This window comes from Erinaceus europaeus, chromosome 16 (assembly GCF_950295315.1).
Source record: "Erinaceus europaeus chromosome 16, mEriEur2.1, whole genome shotgun sequence".
NCBI lineage: Eukaryota > Metazoa > Chordata > Mammalia > Eulipotyphla > Erinaceidae > Erinaceus > Erinaceus europaeus.
The window spans coordinates 69,707,508-69,727,524 of NC_080177.1; the positions used below are offsets into that span (position 1 = coordinate 69,707,508).

The 20,017-nt window shown below is 46.3% G+C and overlaps 1 protein-coding gene across 6 annotated transcripts; it reads left to right on the top strand.

Annotated features, from left to right (window-relative positions):
- The first annotated feature begins 4,779 nt into the window (after positions 1 to 4,779).
- On the top strand, positions 4,780 to 19,790 carry HAUS4 (HAUS augmin like complex subunit 4). Of its 6 annotated transcripts, none has more exons than XM_060175325.1 (10): positions 4,780 to 4,838; positions 8,413 to 8,489; positions 13,235 to 13,377; positions 13,458 to 13,589; positions 14,373 to 14,507; positions 16,669 to 16,765; positions 17,249 to 17,394; positions 18,216 to 18,346; positions 19,187 to 19,255; positions 19,403 to 19,790. In XM_060175325.1, the coding sequence occupies exons 2-10, from the start codon at positions 8,435 to 8,437 to the stop codon at positions 19,584 to 19,586; spliced, it is 1,092 nt and encodes a 363-aa protein (XP_060031308.1). In that variant the 5' UTR covers positions 4,780 to 4,838; positions 8,413 to 8,434; the 3' UTR covers positions 19,587 to 19,790. The 6 variants fall into 6 exon arrangements, with proteins under 6 accessions (XP_060031308.1, XP_060031309.1, XP_007537788.1 ...); XM_060175326.1 differs by having other exon boundaries at positions 4,810 to 4,831; XM_007537726.3 differs by lacking the exon at positions 4,780 to 4,838 and adding an exon at positions 4,864 to 4,958.
- The last annotated feature ends 227 nt before the right edge of the window (positions 19,791 to 20,017 follow it).

A 20,017-nucleotide genomic window follows, 5' to 3' on the forward strand; every position in this document is an offset into this window, starting at 1 on the left:
TTTATTAATGAGAAATATAGGAGGAGAGAGAGAAAGAACCAGACATCACTGTGGTACATGTGCTGCCGGGGATTGAACTCAGGACCTCACGCCTGAGAGTCTAGTGCGTTAGCCACTGTGCCACCTCCCGGACCACCCCTCAAATATTTTTTAAAAGACTTATTTATGAGAGAGAAAGAAGGGAAGAGAGAATCAGAACATCAATCTTACCCATGTGATACTGGGGTCTGAACTCATCCTTTTAAGTCCAAAGCCTTAGTCACTGCACTAGCTTCTGTATCAACCATCGAACAGCTGCACATAGACTTCACCTAACTAGAGTCCGATCAACTGGTGGTGGAGGGAGGGGTTTGTAGATTCTCAGACAAGAGAAGTAGAGGAGAAAACATATAAATGGTTCAATTGCTGCCACCACAAGCCAGATCTGAGCAATGCTCTGTTCTCTCACAAAATAAATAAATAAATAAATAAATCTAGGGGCCCGAGAGGTGGTACAGTTCAAAAATCCTTGGACTCTTAGGTATGATGTCGTGAGTTCAGTCCCTGGCAAACATATGCCAGAATGATGCTCTGATTCTCTTTCTTTATTTCATTAACAAACCAACCAATCTTTTTTTGAAAAAATTTTATTATCTTTATTTATTGGCTAGAGACAGCCAGAAATCAAGAGGGAATGGGGTGACAGAGAGTGAGAGAGACACCTGCAACACTGCTTCACCACTCAAAAAGCTTTCCCCCTGCAGGTGGGGCTCAGGGGCTTGAACCCGGGTCCTTGGACACTGTAGTGTGTGTGTACTTAACCAGGTGTGCCATCACCTGGCCCCCCTAAATAAATCTAAAAAAAAAATTAGGGAGTCGGGCAGTAGCGCAGTGGGTTAAGCACAGGTGGCAAAGCGCAGGGACCAGAGTAAGAATCCCGGTTCCAGCCCCCGGCTGCCCAACTGCAGGGGAGTCGCTTCACAGGCGGTGAAGCAAATCTGTAAGTGTCTGTCTTTCTCTCCCTCTCTCTGTCTCCCCTCCTCTCCATTTCTCTGTCCTATCTAACAATGACAACATCAATAACAACAACAATAATAACTACAATAAAACAGCAAGGGCAACAAAAGGGAAAAATAAATAAATGTTAAAAAAAATTAGACAGATGATATATTGCACCAAAGTAAAAGACTCTTGCCCCCACACCTATGGACATCTAATCTTTGACAAAGGGGCCCAGACTATTACATGGGGAAAGCAGAGTCTCTTCAACAAATGGTGTTGGAAACAATGGATTGAAACATGCAGAAGAATGAAACTGAACCACTGTATTTCACCAAATACAAAAGTAAATTCCAAGTGGATCAAGGACTTGGATGTTAGACCACAAACTATCAGATACTTAGTGGAAAATATTGGCAGAACTCTTTTCTGCATAAATTTTAAAGACATCTTCAATGAAACGAATCCAATTACAAAGAAGACTAAGGCAAATATAAACCTATGGGACTACATCAAATTAAAAAGCTTCTTCACAGCTAAAGAAACCACTACCCAAACCAAGAGACCCCTCACAGAATGGGAGAAGATCTTTACATGCCATACATCAGACAAAAGTTCAATAACCAACATATATAAAGAGCTTGCCTAACTCAACAACAAGACAACAAATAACCCCATCCAAAAGTGGGGGGAGGACATGAACAGAATATTCACCACAGAAGAGATCCACAAGGCCGAGAAACACATGAAAAAATGCTCCAAGTCTCTGATTGTCAGAGAAATGCAAATAAAGACAACAATGAGATACCACTTCACTCCTGTGAGAATGTCACACATCAGAAAAGGTAACAGCAGAAAATGCTGGAGAGGGTGTGGGGTCAAAGGAACCCTCCTACACTGCTGGTGGGAATGTAAATTGGTCCAACCTCTGTGGAGAACAGTCTGGAGAACTCTCAGAAGGCTAGAAATGGACCTACCCTATGATCCTGCAATTCCTCTCCTGGGGATATATCCTAAGGAACCCAACACATCCATCCAAAAAGATCTGTGTACACATATGTTCTTGGCAGCACAATTTTTAATAGCCAAAACCTGGAAGCAACCCAGGTGCCCAACAACAGATGAGTGGCTGAGCAAGTTGTGGTCTATATACACAATGGAATACTACTCAGCTGTAAAAAATGGTGACTTCACCGTTTTCAGCTGATCTTGGACGGACGTTGAAAAATTCATGTTAAGTGAAATAAGTCAGAAACAGAAGGATGAATATGGGGTGATCTCACTCTTAGGCAGAAGTTGAAAAACAAGATCAGAAAAAAAAAACAAAACACAAGTAGAACCTGAAATGGAATTGGCGTATTGCACCAAAGTAAAAGACTCTGGGGTGGGGGTGGGGGTGGGGGAGAATATAGGTCCAAGAAGGATGACAGAGGACCTAGTGGGGGTTGTATTGCTATATGGGAAACTGGGGAATGTTATGCATGTACAAACTATTGTATTTACTGTTGAATGTGAAACATTAATTCCCAAATAAAGAAATTAAAAAAAAAAAAAAGACTCTGGGGTGGGGGGAGGGGCTGGTCCTGGAACTTGATGGCAGAGAACCTGGAGGGGGTTGAATTGTTACATGAACAACTGAGAAATGTTACACATGTACAAATACTGTATTCTACTGTTGACTGTAAACAATCCCCTCAATAAAGAAAAAAAAATTAGATACAGCGGTGGGGATGGGTGGGGCACTACCTTCAGAGAAACAGTGACCTTTAGTCGAAGGCAACAGTCAGCTTAAGGTCAAGTGCAGGGAACAAGTCCAGCATTGCCACCTCTGCCAACACTGACTGTTCCTATTGGGGTCCCCCCCCCCCCCCCCCCCCCCCCCCCCCCCCCCCCCCGGGAGTGCAACCAGCCAGGGAGTACGGGAGCTCATTGGTCTAGGGGTGCTCAGGTGACCAGTCTGGCCAATGAGACTTGGGGAAAAGCCTGCAAGGAGCTGCTTTGGAAACTTGCTTCTCTTTCCTTCCTTCATGAATCTCTTGAACTTCTGAAGCTATCTTGAGACCAGGAGGGTACTGTCATAAGGCTGCAGAAAAACCCTGACGCCACAACTACTAAAAAGCTTTGGAACATCTAGCTCCAGATTTTATAGGTTCAACACAATAAATGTCCAGCTAGTTAACAGAGAGAGGTGAATGAAGGAAGAGAGAAAAAAGGAGAGGGTGGGGGTGGAAGAAAACTAGGAGGCAACTGACCTGGGGGGGCAGGTCGGGCAGGTTGCAGCTGGGGACACTGGGGCTCCCTGTGGGCGGCAGTGCTGGGCGGGTTCAGAAGGTCACTGACTCAGGTTTAGATCTTGAACAAGTCACCCGACCTGCTGATATTTGAGCCTTAGTTTTCTGATCTGAAAAATGGGTAAGAGACTGGCTTCCTCAGGGGAATGAGCCAGAAAGCAAAGTAAGGGAAACTTGGCGCAGCCCTGGACTCCTTTAAATCCATAATCAAAACTAGACACTGAGGCCGGGTGATAGCTGGGCTGTACAGGAGGATCATGCACGCCTGAGTCTTCTGGCTGGAATCTGGATGTTGCATGTGTCTGCTCCTGCTCTAGCCTATCATGTTAAACCTTTAGATGATTTAAATAATAAAATAATGTATCTTGCAGGGGTAGACAGCATAATGGTTATGCAAAGAGATTCTCATGCCTGAGGTTCCAAAGTCCCAGGTTCAATGCCCCACACCACCATAAACCAGAGCTGAGCAGTGCTCTGGTTTAAAAAAAAAAAAAAGTGTGGGGGGGAGTGGCCTGGAGGTGATGCGGTCAAGTGTACAAGTTGCTATGAGCAAGGACCCGGGTTCAAGCCCCCCGGTGGGGGGGCTTCTAGAGTGGTTAAGTAGGGCTGCAGGTGTCTCAGTCCCCGTGTCTAACTCCTCCTTCCCTCTTAATTTCTCTATCCCTATTAAATAAAAGAGAGGAAAAGGGGCCAGGCAGCGGCGCACATGGTTAAGCACACACTATAGTGTGCAAGGACAGGGGTTCGAGCCCTGGTCCCCACCTGCAGGGGGGAAACTTCACAAGCTGTTAAGCAGAACTGCAGGTGTCTGTCTCTTACCCTTTGCTTTCTCATTCTCTCTCTTTTAACCAGAGCACTGCTCAGCTCTGGCTTATGGTGGTGTGGGGGGATTGAACCTGGGACCTGGGACCCTCAGGCATGAGAGTCTCTTTGCATAATATTATGCTATCTACTCCGCCCATCTGTCTGCCTAGCTCTCCCTCCCCTTTCAATTTCTCTTTTTCCAATAATAAATAAAAAATATAAAAGAGAAAAAATAAGTCTTAGAAATAGCAGATGTTGGGAGACAGGCGGTAGCGCAGCGGGTTAAGCACAGGTGGCGCAAAGCACAAGGCCCAGCTTAAGGATCCCGGTTCGAGCCCCCGGCTCCCCACCTGCAGGGGAGTCGCTTCACAGGCGGTGAAGCAGGTCTGCAGGTGTCTGTCTTTCTCTCCCCCTTCTGCCTTCCCCTCCTCTCTCCATTTCTCTCTGTCCTATCCAACAACAAAAACTACAATAAAACAACACGGGCAACAAAAGGGAATAAATAAATATTTTTTTAAATGGCAGCTGTTAATTTTTCAAGAAAAGGGAAAGAAGCCCCGCCCCCTCCGGGCCCGCCTCGGTCCCGGCGGTTGGGGCTTTAGGGCGCGCGCAGGGCGAGGGGCGGGGCTACTGTTCCCGCCTGGACTTTAGCCCCGCCCCTCGCCCCGCGCGGCTTCCGCAGCCCTTTGCCTTACCAGGACCTTGCCCAGCGGTCCTGCATCCTTGCTTCTTCCCCCCCGCCCCAGCGAGACCTCAGAGTGAGAGGTTCCGGAACCCGGGTTCGGGTGGGCGGGCGGGCGGGCGGGGTCGGGGGGAGTGACGCTGCGGCGCGCCCGATCCGATCCATCCCTCTCGGCTTGGCCTTAGCGCCCCCGGGTTGCGCAGGTTTGTTCGAAGGTGCGGGGAGGAGGGCGCCCGGCGGGTGCGTCCTCGGGAAGCCTGGGCGGCTCAGACTGACGGGGCGGCGGCGCCGTGGGGCCGACTCCGCAGGGCGAGTCATCCCGGGTCTCGCGAGGGTCACGTCTGTGAAAACGCCGGGGAAACCGACTGCGCGTCAGTGCGGCGCCCAGCGGCCGCGCCGAGCAGACGGGAGGCCGCACGTCCCGGGGCCGCGTCCCCGCAGCCGCAGCCGCCGACGAGCGCGGAGTGGTGGGGAGGAAGGGAAGAAGAGAGGGAAACGGAATGAAAGGGAGGTGGGGGGAGAAAGTGGGCGGGGTAGATAGCATGGCGGTTATGCGAACAGACTCTCATCCCCGAGGCTCCGAAGTCCCAAGTTCAATCCCCCGCTCCCCATAAGCCAGAGCTGAGCAGTGCTCTGGGAAAAAACAGAAGGGGGAAAAAGAAGAAAGAGGAAAGGAAAGCGAGAGGGAAAGGAAAGAAAGAAAGGAAAAAAATAGCGAGAAAAAGAAAGGAAAAGACAGGTAAAAAAAAAAAGTAAGAAAGAAAAGCAAACCTACTGAGCAGTTGCCCTGGCTGTATTAAAATGTGGGTCAGTTCACACTGTCAGGCTGGAGTGTGGACTCTGAGACAGACAGACAGACAGACAGACAGACAAGAGTTTTCAGCTTCGAAACCTGACCTTCCCAAAAGCTGGTGATTTACTGGAAAAAAAAAATTGGGGTCAGTTTTTCCTTCCCTTGTGCGAAATTTGCCCGCAGAACTGACTTGCAGGCTTAGGTAAAGGATACACGGTTCTTGAAACTCGGAGCTGAACTAAGCAGTGACTTTTGTGGACTAGTTGATTGTGCAATTTTTTTTTTTTTTAAAAGAATTTATTCATGAGAGTGACAGGAGGAGAGGAAGAACCAGACATCACTCTGGTACATGTGCTGCCGGGGATCAAACTCAGGACCTCATGCTCGAGAGTCCAGTGCTTCATCCACTGCGCCACCTCCCAGACCACAACTTTGACTTTTTTTTTTAACCAGAGCACTGCTCAGCTCTGGCTTATGGTGATGCGGGGGATCAAACCTGGGGCTTTGGAGCCTCAGGCATGAGAGCCTGTTTGCATAACCATTATACTGTCTAATGCCTCCCAACTCTTTAATTCTTTTTTTTAGTATTTATTCCCATTTGTTGCCCTTGTTTTGTTGTAGTTATTGTTGTTGGATAGGACAGAGAGAAATGGAGAGAGGAGGAGAGAAAGACACCTGCAGACCTGCTTCACCACATGTGAAGCGACTCCTCTGTAGATGGGGAGCTGGGGGCTCGAACCCGGATCCTTAGACCCGTCCTTGCGCTTTGCCCCGTGTGCGCTTAACCCGCTGCGCTACTGCCTGACTTCCGACTCTTTAATTCTTAACCTTCTCCTCCTAAGCAAGAATTCCTGGGGGCTGGGTGCTGGTCCATGAGCAAGGATCCTGGTTCAAACCCCCCTGCAGGGGGGGAACTTCACCAGTGGTGAAGCAGGGTTGCAGGTGCCTCTCTGTCCATCTCCCCCATGCCTCTCAACTTCTCTCTGCCCTGTCATATAAAATAAAGTTAAAACAAAAACAATCCTATCGCACTTTCTCAGGTAGAAAAAGCTGTGGCACAAAACAGATTTCCATTAAATTCACACACCAGAGCAACAGCTGAGCTGCAAATTAAAGTTCTAGCCACCTGACTCCTCAGCTTCACCCCTCTAGACAGTGTTACCAAACAACTAGTTACTTTGATGTTACTCATAAAAGGAGGGGGTGAGCCAGATATCTTGTGAACATGAATTGTTAAATCATAATAACCTCCAGTGTCTGCCCTTTGAAGCTTGACAACTTACAGGGGGAGCGGGGGTGGGGGTGGAGCAAAAAAAAGTTTTTTATATATATGTATATGATAATGCAAGGGTAAATTTTTGTCTCCACGGTCCAAACTGCCCATCATTACTGCCCCCTTTGCATTACTCTATTCACTGTGCTCGGTGTTCTAGCGAAAACCTGATGGCTTTCCTCTGGGCCTCCCTGGCTGCTTTGACTTGCTTCTTTGGCATTGCTCTTCCCTCCCTGTCATCCTGCTTGGCCTGCCTTTTTTATTATTTATTTATTTATTTATTTATTTATTTATTTATTTATTTATTTATTTTTAACTGGTGCTATTAAAGTGTGGGATGAATGATTCTACGGTTAATTATCAAAAACTATTGACAGGTGATGCAGTGGACAAAGCATTAGACTCAAGCATGAGGTCTTGAGTTCAAACCCAGGCAGCACATGTACCAGAGAAATGTCTGGTTCGTTCTTTCTCTCTCCTATCCTTCTCATCAATCAATAAATAAAATCTTTAAAAAAAAAAAAAAACTGACAGGGCTGGCTGGTGAAACCCCTCACTTGGATAGTGCACTTGCTTTACTGTGGGCACGACCCAGGTTCAAGCCCAGCCCCCAGCACACCGAATGAAGCTTCTATGCTGTGTTCTCTTTCACGCTCTCTGTCTCAAAAACAACAGCAACACACAAAAAGAACTACAGACCTTAGATGAACAGGCACAAGGAACTATTAGGAGATTGGATAGCTGAATTGTTTGAGAGGTAAAAGCAGATGCCTGCTTCAGTTCACTCAGAACTGGACAGTAGCAGTCCAATGTTAGAAGGATGGAGGAAGGGAGGGACGGTTATCCTGTCTAGTGAAATGGGAAGGTTTTGTTGTTTTTTTTTCCCCCTGGGAGCACGTGGTAGCACACCTGGTTAAACAGTCATAGTGCGAAAGGACCCAGCTTCAAGCCCCTGGAAGCTTCATGAGTGATGAAGCAGGGCTGCAGGTGTCTCTCTGCCTCTTTCCCTCTCTATCTCCTTCTCCCCTCTTAACGTCTCTCTGTCTCTATCTAATAAGAAAAAAATAGAAATAAATATTTTTTATTGGATAGAGACAGCCAGAAATCAAGAGGGAAGGGAAAGGTAGGGAGGGAGAGAGAGAGAGACAGAGACACCTGCAGCACTGCTTCACTACTTGCAAAGCCTTCCCCCTGCAGGTGGGGGCTGGGCGCTCGAACCTGGGTCCTTGCACATTGTAACACAAGCGCTCAACCAAGTGCGCCACCACCTGAAAGAATCCAGCCTTGTGGGCACTTTCATCTAAAAAAAAAAAAGAAAAAAGAAAAAGAAAAAAGTTTTTCTTTCCGTCGGAAGCTCCTTACTAGACAGCTTGGAATACGTGGCAGTCTTTGCCTGCCCACGCTGAAGTCAGCTGCTAACAGATTCATGGAAGTGCTCAGGACCCAGGATGTGTTGGAGTTCTTCCGCTCAGAGCGATTCCCGAGCTTCCTTCTGAACTTGCAGACAACAGAAATTCCAGTCCAAGGTATTTTCCTCTGGAGCAGTCTGCCAGCTTATTCATCTTTTTGTTTTCCTTCACTCCACCTATAGATAAGAGCCTCAAGAAAATCCGATGGCTTCTGGGGATTTTTGCTTGCCTGGAGAAGGGATGGTAGTACTCCAACAAGGTAAGGGTAATCATTTGTAACAAGGCTGATGACTTAGCTAGGGAGCTTTTGGTTTGTTTCGGGTTTTTGTGGCACTAGGCAGTCAACTCAGGGCTGCTGTGTGTGGCTGCCTGGGCTCAGTTTTTCCTTTCTTTTTAAATATTTATTTTATTTTACTCAGAGAGATACAGAGAGACAGATAGAGAATCTAAGAGACACTGCCCAGCTCTAGCTTATGGTGGTGCTGGATTGAACCTGGTACTTCAGAGCTTCAGGTATGAAAGTCTAGTTGCAGAACCATTATGCTATCTTCCCAGCCATCTTTCTCTTTTCTTTTATGTTCTTAAAGATTTTATTTATTTATTTATTTATTTATTTTTTAAATATTTATTTTATTTATTTATTCCCTTTTGTTGCCCTTGTTGTATTTATTTATTTTTATTATCTTTATTTATTGGATAGAGACAGCCAGAAATTGAGAGAGAAGGGGCTGGAGAGGGAGAGAGATACAGAGACACTTTTTTTTTTTTTTAAAGATTTTATTTATTTATGAGAAAGATAGGGGAGAGAGAGAAAGAATCAGACATCACTCTGGTACATGTGCTGCCAGGAATTGAACTCAGGACCTCATGCTTGAGAGTCTAGTGCCTTAGCCACTGTGCCACCTCCTGGACCACACAGAGACACTTCTAACACTGCTTTACCACTCGTGAAGCTTCTCTCCTGCAGGTAGGGACTGGGGGCTTGAACCCGGATCCTTGCACACTGTAACATATGCACTTAACCAGGTGTACCACCACCCAGCCGCAAAGATTTTATTTATTTATTAATGAGAAAGGAGAGAGAGAGAAAGAACCAGACATCACTCTGGTACATGTGCAGCCGGGGGTAGAACTCAGGACCTCATGCCTGAGAGTCCAGTGCTTTATCTGCTGCGCAAGCTCCCAGACCACACTTTCTTTCTCTTTCTCCTTCCTTCCTTCCTTCCTTCCTTCCTTCCTTCCTTCCTTCCTTCCTTCCTTCTCTTCCTTTCTTCCTTCTTTTCCTTCCTTAGAGAGGAGAGTCAGAGACAGGTGAGCAAATCACAGCACTGCTCCGCCATCCATGGAGCTTCCTCAGAGTTGTCCATGCTGCCCCCATGTGGTGCAAAGTTTGAAAGCAGAGCTTGACCCCTAGTAAGATGCTACCCCCCCTTTGAAGAGAGACAGAGGTAGAGAGGCTGAGACAGTGACAGAGACGATAGCGACAAAGCCTCCTTCAGTGAGCTCACGCACATGGCGAAGCCGCGCACTGTCAAGGGAGAAGGTGCCAGTCTATGGGTGAACTCTCCTAACCCCTAGGAAGGTCTTTTTCAAGTTTTTGTCTTCTATAATAATAATTTTAAAAAAGAATTTGTACGGAGTCGGGTGGTAGCGCAGCGGGTTAAGCACAGGTGACACAGAGCTCAAGGACCGGCATAAGGATCCCAGTTCGAGCCCGCAGCTCCCCACCTGCAGGGGAGTCGCTTCACAGGCGGTGAAGCAGGTCTGCAGGTGTCTCTCTTTTTCTCCCCCTTTTTCCCTCCTTTCTCCATTTCTCTCTGTCTTATCCAACAATGGCAACAGCAATAACAACAACTACAGCAATAAAAAAACAACAAGAACAACAAAAGGGAATAAATAAATACTTTTAAATAAATTTGTAAAAAGAATTTGTAATGTACAACAGTATGGTTTCTCTCACAGAAACCTGTCTTTCTGGAGAGACTAGGATATGTGAATATATGTGAATATCCTTGAGTATATGGTTACTGGAAAATAGTACAGCACTGACCTCTGTTCAGTACCTGCTTGTACAGCAGACTAAAAAACTCAAGATATCCCACACCAGGGCAAGTGACTCAGAGGGCAGAGCCTGAGGCCCTGTGTTTGATCCCTGGCATTGCAAACTCTAGCTGTTCCTAGCTGTGTCAGCAAGCATCCCTGAAGATAAGGAGGGCCAGCAAGCCCCCCCAGGCTTCATTCCCGCCTATGCCTTGAATTTCCCTTCTTAGCTCCCCAAATCTCAGCTCCTTCCATCTTGCACATTGACCTGCCTTGACTTCTTCCCACATCTTAAGACCTTCCTGCACCTCAAATAGTGGATATTTGACCATTTCTGTATTGATCCATCAGTGCCTGGGGGTGGGGGGGCACAGGGGGGATATCTTATTCTCCAAAAGGACTTTTTCTGTGGTCCAGTGAATACAAATTCTAGTGTTTGGCATGTGACTAAAGCGAGATCCCAACAGAAAGTACACCATAAGAAAAATTAAAATAGAAGGCCCCTTGAGCATACGGGGTAACCTGAGAATCCCAGTTTCTCACGCTTGTTCTCATGTATCAACAACACAGATTTATTTCCATTACAGAGAATTTGGATAGCTAATGTCTTCATTTACTTTTTTTTTTTTTAACTTTATTTATTTGTTATTGGGTAGAGACAGAGAGAAATTGAGAGAGGGGGATATAGAAGGAAGAGAGACAGACAGACACCTGCAGACCTGCTTCACCGCCTGTGAAGCGACTCCCCTGCAGGTGGGGAGCCGGGGGCTCGAACCGGGATTCTGACCAGTCCTTGTGCTTCGCGCCAAGTGCGCTTAACCCACTGCGCTACTGCCCAACTCCTTTTTTTTTTTTTTTTTTAAATTTAATCAGAGCACTTCTCTGTTCTGGTTTATGTTGGTGCCAGGGATTGAACCAGCAGTTTAGGATCTAAGATAAGAAAATCTGTGGTATAACACTTTGCTATCTCCCCCACCCATGCTACATGTATTTCCCCCCTTAAGAATTCTAGTTATTTTAAGAAATACTACCCCTTATTTTTTTTTAATGTGTCTAATATTTTCCAACTGTATTTCCACTCTTCCTCCCCCCCCCTCCAGTATTATTTTATTGAGGAAATGTTGATTTAATGGATTGTTTTTACAAAGGTACTGCATTTCCGGGGCCGGGTGCTGGTACATCTAGCTGAGTGCACTCATTACAGTGAACAAGGACTCAGGTTCAAGCCCTTGGTCCCCTGGGACAGGGGAAAGCTTTACGAGTGGCTGTAGGTCTCTTGTTTGTCTCCCTCTACCTCCCATTTCCTCTCAACTCCTGGATGTCTCTATCCAATAAATAAGCAAAGATATTAAAAAATAAAAATTAAAAAAATGCCTCAGAAGCAGTCTTCTGTTAAAAAAAAAGGGTGGGGGAGTCAGGCCGTAGCGCAGCGGGTTAAGCGCACGGGGCACAAAGCGCAAGGACTGACACAAGGATCCGGGTTCGAGTCCCTGGCTCCCCACCTGCAGGGGAGTCGCTTCACAGACGGTGAAGCAGGTCAGCAGGTCTCTATCTTTCTCTCCCCCTCTCTGTCTTCCCCTCTCCTCTCCATTTCTCTCTGTCCTATCCAACAACGACATCAACAACAACAGTACTAATAACTACAAAAACAATAAAAAACAAGGGCAACAAAAGGGAAAATCAACATTTTTAAATAAAAGGTACTACATCCCTACTTTTAAGCTTTTAAAAATGTTAGTATGCTCATTCCTAATATCCAAACTAATATCCTTTTTTTCTTTCTTTTTGTATTGATTTTATTTTTTTAATATTTATTTATTTTCCCTTTTGTTGCACTTGTTTAACATTATTGTGGTTATTATTGATGTCGTTGTTGTTGGCTAGGACAGAGAGAAATGGAGAGAGGAGGGGAAGACAGAGAGGGGGAGAGAAAGATAGACACCTGCAGACCTGCTTCACCACCTGTGAAGCGACTCCCCTGCAGGTGGGGAGCCAGGGGCTCGAACCGGGAGCCTTTCGCTGGTCCTTGCGCTTTGTGCCCCGTGCGCTTAACCCGCTGTGCCACTGCCAGACTCCCTCTTTTCTTTCTTTTTAAAAACATATATATATATTTTTTTTATTGTTGTAGTTATTATTGTTGTTGTCGTTGTTGGATAGGACAGAGAGAAATGGAGAGAGGAGGGGAAGACAGAGAAGGGGAGAGAAAGATAGACACCTGCAGACCTGCTTCACCGCCTGTGAAGTGACTCCCCTGCAGGTGGGGAGCCGGGGTTCGAACCGGGATCCTTATGCCGGTCCTTGTGCTTTGCGCCACCTGCGCTTAACCCACTACGCTACAGCCCGACTCCCAAAAAAAAACATATATTTATTGTGGTCCGGGAGGTGGTGCAGTGGCTAAGGCACTAGACTCAAGCATGAGGTCCTGAGTTCGATCCCAGGCAGCACATGTACCAGAGTGATTGCTGGTTCTTTCTCTCTATCTTTCTCATGAATAAATAAATAATTTAAATATATATATATATATTTATTTATTTATTTTGGATCAAGACAGGGAAATTGATAGGTAAGAGAGATGGAGAGAGAGAGAGGGAGGCAGAAACACCACAGCACTGCTTTATTACTTGTGAAGTTTCCCCTTGCAGGTGGGGGCTGGGGGTTTAAGCCCTTTTCTCTATCATAAATGTTTGTGAATTTTAAGACTGCCTGTAGTTTATTTGTAGGCTTTTATTATTATTTTTTTTTTTAAATATTTATTTATTTATTTATTCCCTTCTGTTGCCCTAGTTGTAGATTTTTGACTACATTTTTGAAAATGACTAATCAGAGTTAAAATATTTCCCTATAAAAGCTGAGGTTCTCTTGAAAGGTGTACTAAGCTAAAAATTAAGTTCAATTATACAAAGTAAGTCTATCACTTTTCTTTCTTTTTTTTTTCTTCCTCCCTGTGGGGATTATGCCATTAAGTGTGCAGCAAACAGCTTCCTCCTTGTAACTTGAGTGAAGAAGACCTCTTACAGAATCCACACTTCAGCAAACTGTTGCTCAGTCTCTCACAGTATATGGATGAGAGTGGCTTAAGTCTCACCCTGTCAAAGGAGCAGGACCAGGTAAGGCTCTGGAAGAAGGAGCTGTCTGCTGAGAGAGAGAGAGAGAGAAGTTCCTTACCTGGGACCTTTTTGTTCTGTAGGCATGGCAGGAAGTTCGGCTGCGTAAGACAACATGGTTGAGGTCTGAAATTTTACAGAGAGTCATTCAGGAGCTGCTTGTAGACCACTATGTAAAGACACAAGACACACATTTAACTTCTGAGGACAAAAAGGTAAGAAGGCAGCAGAGATGAAGTAGGAGCTGGGGAGCAGCGGTCTGAATAGTCAAGCCAAGTGTGACTGCATGTGGCTGTTAGTTTGGGGCATATAGAAGCTGTGAGTAGTGGTTATCAAAAAAGGAGTGGGTGAGGGGACCGGCTCGAGCCCCTGTCGACACCTGCAGAGGGGAAGCTTTGTGAGCTGTGAAGCAGTATCGCAGGTGTCTCTCTTCCTCTCTCTCCTTCCCTACCTACCCCTTCCCCCCCTCTCAATTTTTCGCTGTCTGGAAAAAAAAAATTTAAAAAGGAAGGGGCCGGGTGGTGGTACACCCGGTTGAATGCACATGTTACAGTGCACAAGGACGCAGGTTGAAGCCCCTAGTCACCACCTACAGGGGGAAAGCTTCACAAGCAGTGAAGCAGGTCTGTAGGTATCTCTTTCTCTCCCCCTCTCTGTCTTCCCCTCCTCTCTCCATTTCTCTCTTTCCCATCCAACAATGACAACATCAACAACAACAATACAACAATAAAAAAACAAGGGCAACAAAAAGGAAAATAAAATAAAATTTTTTTTAATTATTTTTTAAAAAAAAAAAGGAATGGATGATAATTGTGGCGGGGGAGTGGGTGTGTTGTCAATGTTTTGAAAAAGATTGACAGGAAAAGACATTGACAGTCGAGAAGTTTTCTGAAGGGTGTGGTATGTTTGAGGATCTTGAAAATGGGGGAAGAGCTTTTTCCTGAGGATGACACGGGAGAAGTCTGAAAGTAACCTCTTTGTATTCTCCATTCCCTCAGTTTCATGAAACCCTAGAACAGCGGCTACTTGTGACTGAACTGACCCGGCTCATAGTTCCAAGTCAGACGAAGGAGCTGTCTCCCCTGCTACGGCTGGAGAAAGTGGACCTTCTGGAGCTCATGCCACCCTCAGAGGTGGGCACAGGGCATGCGTTGGCACCAAAGAGGCAAAGGGGCTAAATTCTTTTTCTTTTTAATATTTTTTCAGTTTAATTCTATTTATTTATTGGGTAGTGACAGAAATCCAGAGGGAAGGAGAGAGGAGACACCTGCACATTGCTCCAAGCTCATGAAACTTCCCCCTGGGGAGTCAGACAGTAGCGCAGAGGGTTAAGTGCACGTGGCGCAAAGCTCAAGGACCCATGTAAGGATCCCAGTTCGAGCCCCTGGCTCCCCACCTGCAGTGAGGTCGCTTCACAAGTGGTGAAGCAGGTCTGCAGGTGTCTGTCTTTCTCTCCCCTCTCTGTCTCCCCTTACTCTCTCCATTTTTCTCTGTCCTATCCAGCAACAATGACACCAGAAACAACAGCAATAATAACTACAACAATAAAACAACAAGGGCAACAAAAGGGAAGAAAGAAAGAAAGAAAGAAAGAAAGAAAGAAAGAAAGAAAGAAAGAAAGAAAGGAAAACTTCCCCCTGTAGATGGACTGAGGGCTTTAACCTGGGTCCTTATACTCTGTAATGTGTGCCACCACCTGGTCCAATGGCTGAATCTCTTCAGTATAGTTTTTATTGGTTTTTTTTGTTTCTTTTATTTTTTTTAGATATATTTTTAAGTATCTCTTCAGTATAGTTTTTATTGGTTTTTTTGTTTCTTTTATTTTTTTTAGATATATTTTTAAGTATCTACTGATTAATGAGAGGGATGAGAGAGAAATCACTCTGATACATGTGATGCCAGACATAGAACTCGGGACCTCATATTTGAGGTCCACTGTGCCACCACTTTCTTTTCTTTTCTTTCTTTTTTTTAATCTTTAGTGGATAGAGACAGCCAGAAGTCGAGAGAGGAGGGGGTGATATAGAGGGAGAGAGACAGAGACACCTGCAACCCTGCTTCACCACTCGCAAAGCTTTCCCCCTGTAGGTGAGAATCAGTGGCTTGAACCTGGCTTCTTGCACATTGTAACATGCCCTCAGCCAGGTGTGCCACCACCTGACCCCTGGTTTTTGTTGAGAGAGAGAGAGAGAGAGATAGCCCAAGCGATTACAACAACAGTGCTTCCTTCAGTGTGGTAGGGGCCAGGTTGGACTCTGGGCAGTGCACATGGCGTAGCAGCACACTATCCAAGTGAATGATTTTGCTGGTCCCCATATACTGAGGGTTTTTTTTTCTTATACAATGTTTTTAAAAAGGATTTACTTATAATTGAGAGAATCAGAGTTTCTGACATATCTGATGCTGGGGATCAAACTTAAAGCCTCATGCTTTTAAGTCCAGCACTCTAGCTGCTGTGTCACCTCTCAGGGGGTACTCAGAAATGGTTAAACATGTTTGTCGTTAAACTTATGAAAAATAGGGAGTCGGCGGTAGCGCAGCAGGTTAAGCGCATGTGGCGCAAAGCATAAGGACCCCGTTTCGAGCCCCCAGCTCCCCACCTGCATGGGAGTCGCTTCATAGGCGGTGAAGCAGGTCTGCAGGTGTCTATCTTTCTCTCCCCCTCTCTCTGTTTTCCCTTTCTCTCTCCATTTCTCTCTGTCCTACCCAACAATGACAACAACAATAAAACAACAAGGGCAACAAAAGAGAATAAATATTAAAGAAATTTAAATAATAAAAATGTAAAATGCTGGGCTGCGGTGATAGCATAAAGGTTATGCAAAAGGATTTCATGCCTGAGGCTCCAAGATCCCACCCAGGTCCTCTACCGTTGTGCACCAGGACCCGAAAGCCTCTCCACCCCCAAGAGTCCTTTACGTTGGTGCCTGCCCTCCCTCCCTCCCTTCCTTCCTTTATTTCTTCTTTCTTTTTTTCTTCCTATTGCCACCAGGGCAATAGAGCTTGGTGCCTGCACAATGAATCTACTGCTCTTTTTATTTATTGATTTGATTTGATAGTTCAGAGAGAAAGGAAGAAGGGAGGAGGAAATAGAGAGGCAGAGAGGGGTGGGGGAGACAACATAATGGTTCTGCAAACAGACTCTCATGCCTGAGGCTCCAAAGTCCCAGGTTCAGTCCCCGCACCACCATAAGCCAGAGCTGAGAGAGTCTTTGTTTCTATCTCTCTTTTGGCTTCTGGGACTGTAGGATTTTTTTTTAATTTGTTTTTGTATGATTATATTTGGGGCTGTAGGATTTTGTGTGGATGAAAGCTCGGCTCCAGCTAGAAGTAGAAGAGCAGCTCAAGAAGAAATGTTTCACTCTGCTCTGCTACCATAACCCCAGTGCAGGTGAGTGCACTCTGCATCCTGTTTGCAACTGGCCTTCAAGGGCTCCTAGTCTGCGCTCAGAAGAATAACGTATTTGAGTTTTAGATTTGGAACTAAAGCTGGAAAGCATTGAGATGCTAATTTGTTTGTTTCCTTGATGACAGAATAAAAGCAAAGTTGTTTGTCAGGACTCATATATTCAGCAAGGTGCCAAGTGGGAGTGTCCTCTTGTTTCAGGGAAGAGGCCGTTCCTCCCCAGAGACTCAGAATAGACTAGAAGAAATTGTGCTGGCTAATAGTGTTCCTGTTATCTTTATCCCTATGATTTAAGAAGTAAAACCAAGTGGAATTCAAGGTGAAAAGAGAGCTTAATTATGAGAACTAGAGCATTTTAAATAAGACACCAGAAGACGCTCTGAATGTAGGGCACGGGCACTGGAAACGGCCTCAGGCAGGCCACTGCAGTGAGGGCTGCCCTGTTCCATCCTCTGTCTCTTTGCCCAGATTCAGATAGTGAAAGCCTGAAGGCAGCAAAGGTGTGGAAACTGGCAGAGGTCCTGATGAATGAGAAACAGCAGTGCCAGCATGCCAAGAACCAGCAGAAGGAGCGGATGGTACTGCTGGAGAAGAAGAGTGCCACCTACTCCCAGGTTTGGCAGGGCCGTGGGATCACTGGTTCTGGTTTTTTGTTTTTGTTTTTTTTCCCACCAGGGTTATTGGAGCTTGGTGCCAGCACTATGAATCCACCACTTCCAGCAGCCATTCACCCCCCACACACCTTTTTTTTTCCTTCTTTCTATTTTATTGGATAGTACAGAGAGAGGTTTGAGAGGGAGAAAGATCACCTGCAGACCTGCTTCACCGCTCGTGGGGAGCCGGTGCTCAAACCCAGGTTCTTTCACATTCATTTATTGGACAGAAACAGCCAGAATCAAGTGGGGGGGGTCAGGCGGTAGCGCAGTGGATTAAGTGCACATGGTGCAAAGCACAAGGACCGGCAGAAGGATCCCGGTTCGAGCCCCCGGCTCCCCACTTGCAGGGGAGTCGCTCCACAGGCGGTGAAGCAGGTCTGCAGGTGTCTATCTTTCTCTCCCCCTCTCTGTCTTCCCCTCCTCTCTCCATTTCTCTCTGTCCTATCCAACAATGACGACATCAATAACAACAATAATAACTACAACAACAGTAAGAAGACAACAAGGGCAACAAAAGGGAAAATAAATAAATAAAATGTTTAAAAATTTTTTTAAAAAATCAAGAGGGAAGAAGGTGATGGAGAGAGACAGAGACACCTGCAGCCTGGCTTTACCACTTGGGAAGCTTTCCCCCTGCAGGTGGGGACTGGGGGCTCGAACCCAGGTCCATGCACGCTGTAACATGTGTGCTCAACCAGGTGTGCCAACACCTGGCCCCAGTCGGCCTTCTTTTCTACACTCTTGTTGATGACCCTTCCTCCCGCCCACTTCCGGCTCAGGTGCTTCTCCGCTGCCTTGCCTTACTGCAGAGGCTTCTCCAGGAACATCGGCTGAAGACTCAGTCTGAGCTGGACCGCATCAATGCCCAGTACTTGGAGATCAAGTGCAGTGCCATGATCCTTAAGCTTAGGTGAGCTCTGATGTCAGTGTGTCTCAGGGACTCTGATCTCGACTACCACCCCCTCCAGCCCTTGGCCTTGTGGCTCTTTCCCCTCCACTACACCTAGCATCTCGTGGGTATTCAATAAACACCACAGAGCAGTGCCTTCGTATTACCCAAAAGCATTCCACAGTCTTGAATTATGTATGGATGTATGTGTGTATTCATTTGTCACCAGAGTATCACTGGGGCTTGGTGTTTGGACAATGAATCCACCATTCCCAGCGGCTTTTTATTATTATTATTATTATTATTTTTATTTATTGAATATAAACAGCCAGAGATCGAGAGAGAAGGGGGAGATAGAGGAGAGAGACAGAGAGACACCTGCAGCCCTGCTTTACCACTTGCAAAGCTTTCCCCCTGCAGGCGGGGACCAGGGGCTTGAACCTGGGTTCTTGTGCACTGTAACATGTGCTCAACCAGCTGTGCCACCACCTGGCCCCTCTAGTAGATCTTTTTTTCTAGGTTTTTTTGGATAGAGACAAATGGAGACAGAAGAGGGAGACAGGGGAAGAGAAAGAGAGACACCTGCAATACTTGTTTCACCACTCCCGAGGCTTGAACGCAGCTCCTTGTGTGTGGTAATGTGTGTACTCAGCTTGGTGCACCATCACTTGGCCCCAGAGTCTTCAGTTTGAAGTTCTAAAACAGGAGCTTTCCCGTGAAACAAGTAGCTCAGAAATTCAGAGGGGTTCTGTCTGCCCTGTCACCTGGCCCAGCCTGCAGCCTGACCTTGAGCAGGCACTGTGTCCCGGGCCTCCCTGTGCTGTCAGGGATGCTCAGCTTGACATTTCTCCTCTCTGTCAGGATGGAGGAGCTAAAGATTTTGTCTGACACTTACACCGCTGAGAAAGTGGAAGTTCATCGTCTCATTAGGTAAGAACTCCCAAGGCCCTGGCACAGCTCTTCAGAGCTGGTTCCCAGACTCTCCAGCCTCATCCATTTGAACACGCGTTCCCGCTCTCTGTGGACTGTCAGAAGAGCCAGATCCTTATGTCCTATCTTTTGTGTCTGGCCTCGTAGGGACCGTTTGGAGGGGGCTATTCGCTTACAAGAGGAGGACATGGAGAAGTCTCGACAGGTCCTGAGCAGCTATGAGGTCCTTGGGGAGGAGTTCGACAGACTGGTGAAAGAGTACACCCAGCTCAAGAAGACAACCGATGACAAGCGCTGGGCCCTGCAGGAGTTCAGCAAGGATTACCACTGACGGTGGGGCCAGAGGCCGAGCTGCTCTCCACGCCTGCTCCCAGCACCAACTCCACCCACCACTAGTTTCACTCAAAATGACGTTGGGCCACTTTGAAACACGGCAGCGACTGAGGCACCTTCCTAGTTTTTCTTTTGTTTTTACAATGACCACGTCCCAGAAAATGTAACAGATTAACAGATCGATGTAATTTTTTTTGTTTGTTTTTGTATAGTTGTTTGTCATTATCAGCCCGGTTTTGTATTTATGATTTCCTGATATAGTGATGGTGTGTTTTAGGACTGTGGCTATTTTCTTTTGGACAAAGGTGGAAAAAGAACATTGAAGGTCATGTGGTCAAGAGGGAGGCCAAGAAGGACCCGACTAGAGCGAGTACACAGGGTGGAGGGAAACGGGCCAGCGCAGGCACACGGAGTCTGGAGGCATCATTC

Bases quoted from the DNA above. Each gene is read 5' to 3' on its own strand.
- HAUS4 (XM_060175325.1), top strand. From the start codon at position 8,435: ATGGCTTCTGGGGATTTTTGCTTGCCTGGAGAAGGGATGGTAGTACTC. The intron at 17,395-18,215 runs GTTTGGCAGGGC...CTTCCGGCTCAG, and splicing joins AGAGTGCCACCTACTCCCAG to GTGCTTCTCCGCTGCCTTGC. The intron at 19,256-19,402 runs GTAAGAACTCCC...CTGGCCTCGTAG, and splicing joins GAAGTTCATCGTCTCATTAG to GGACCGTTTGGAGGGGGCTA.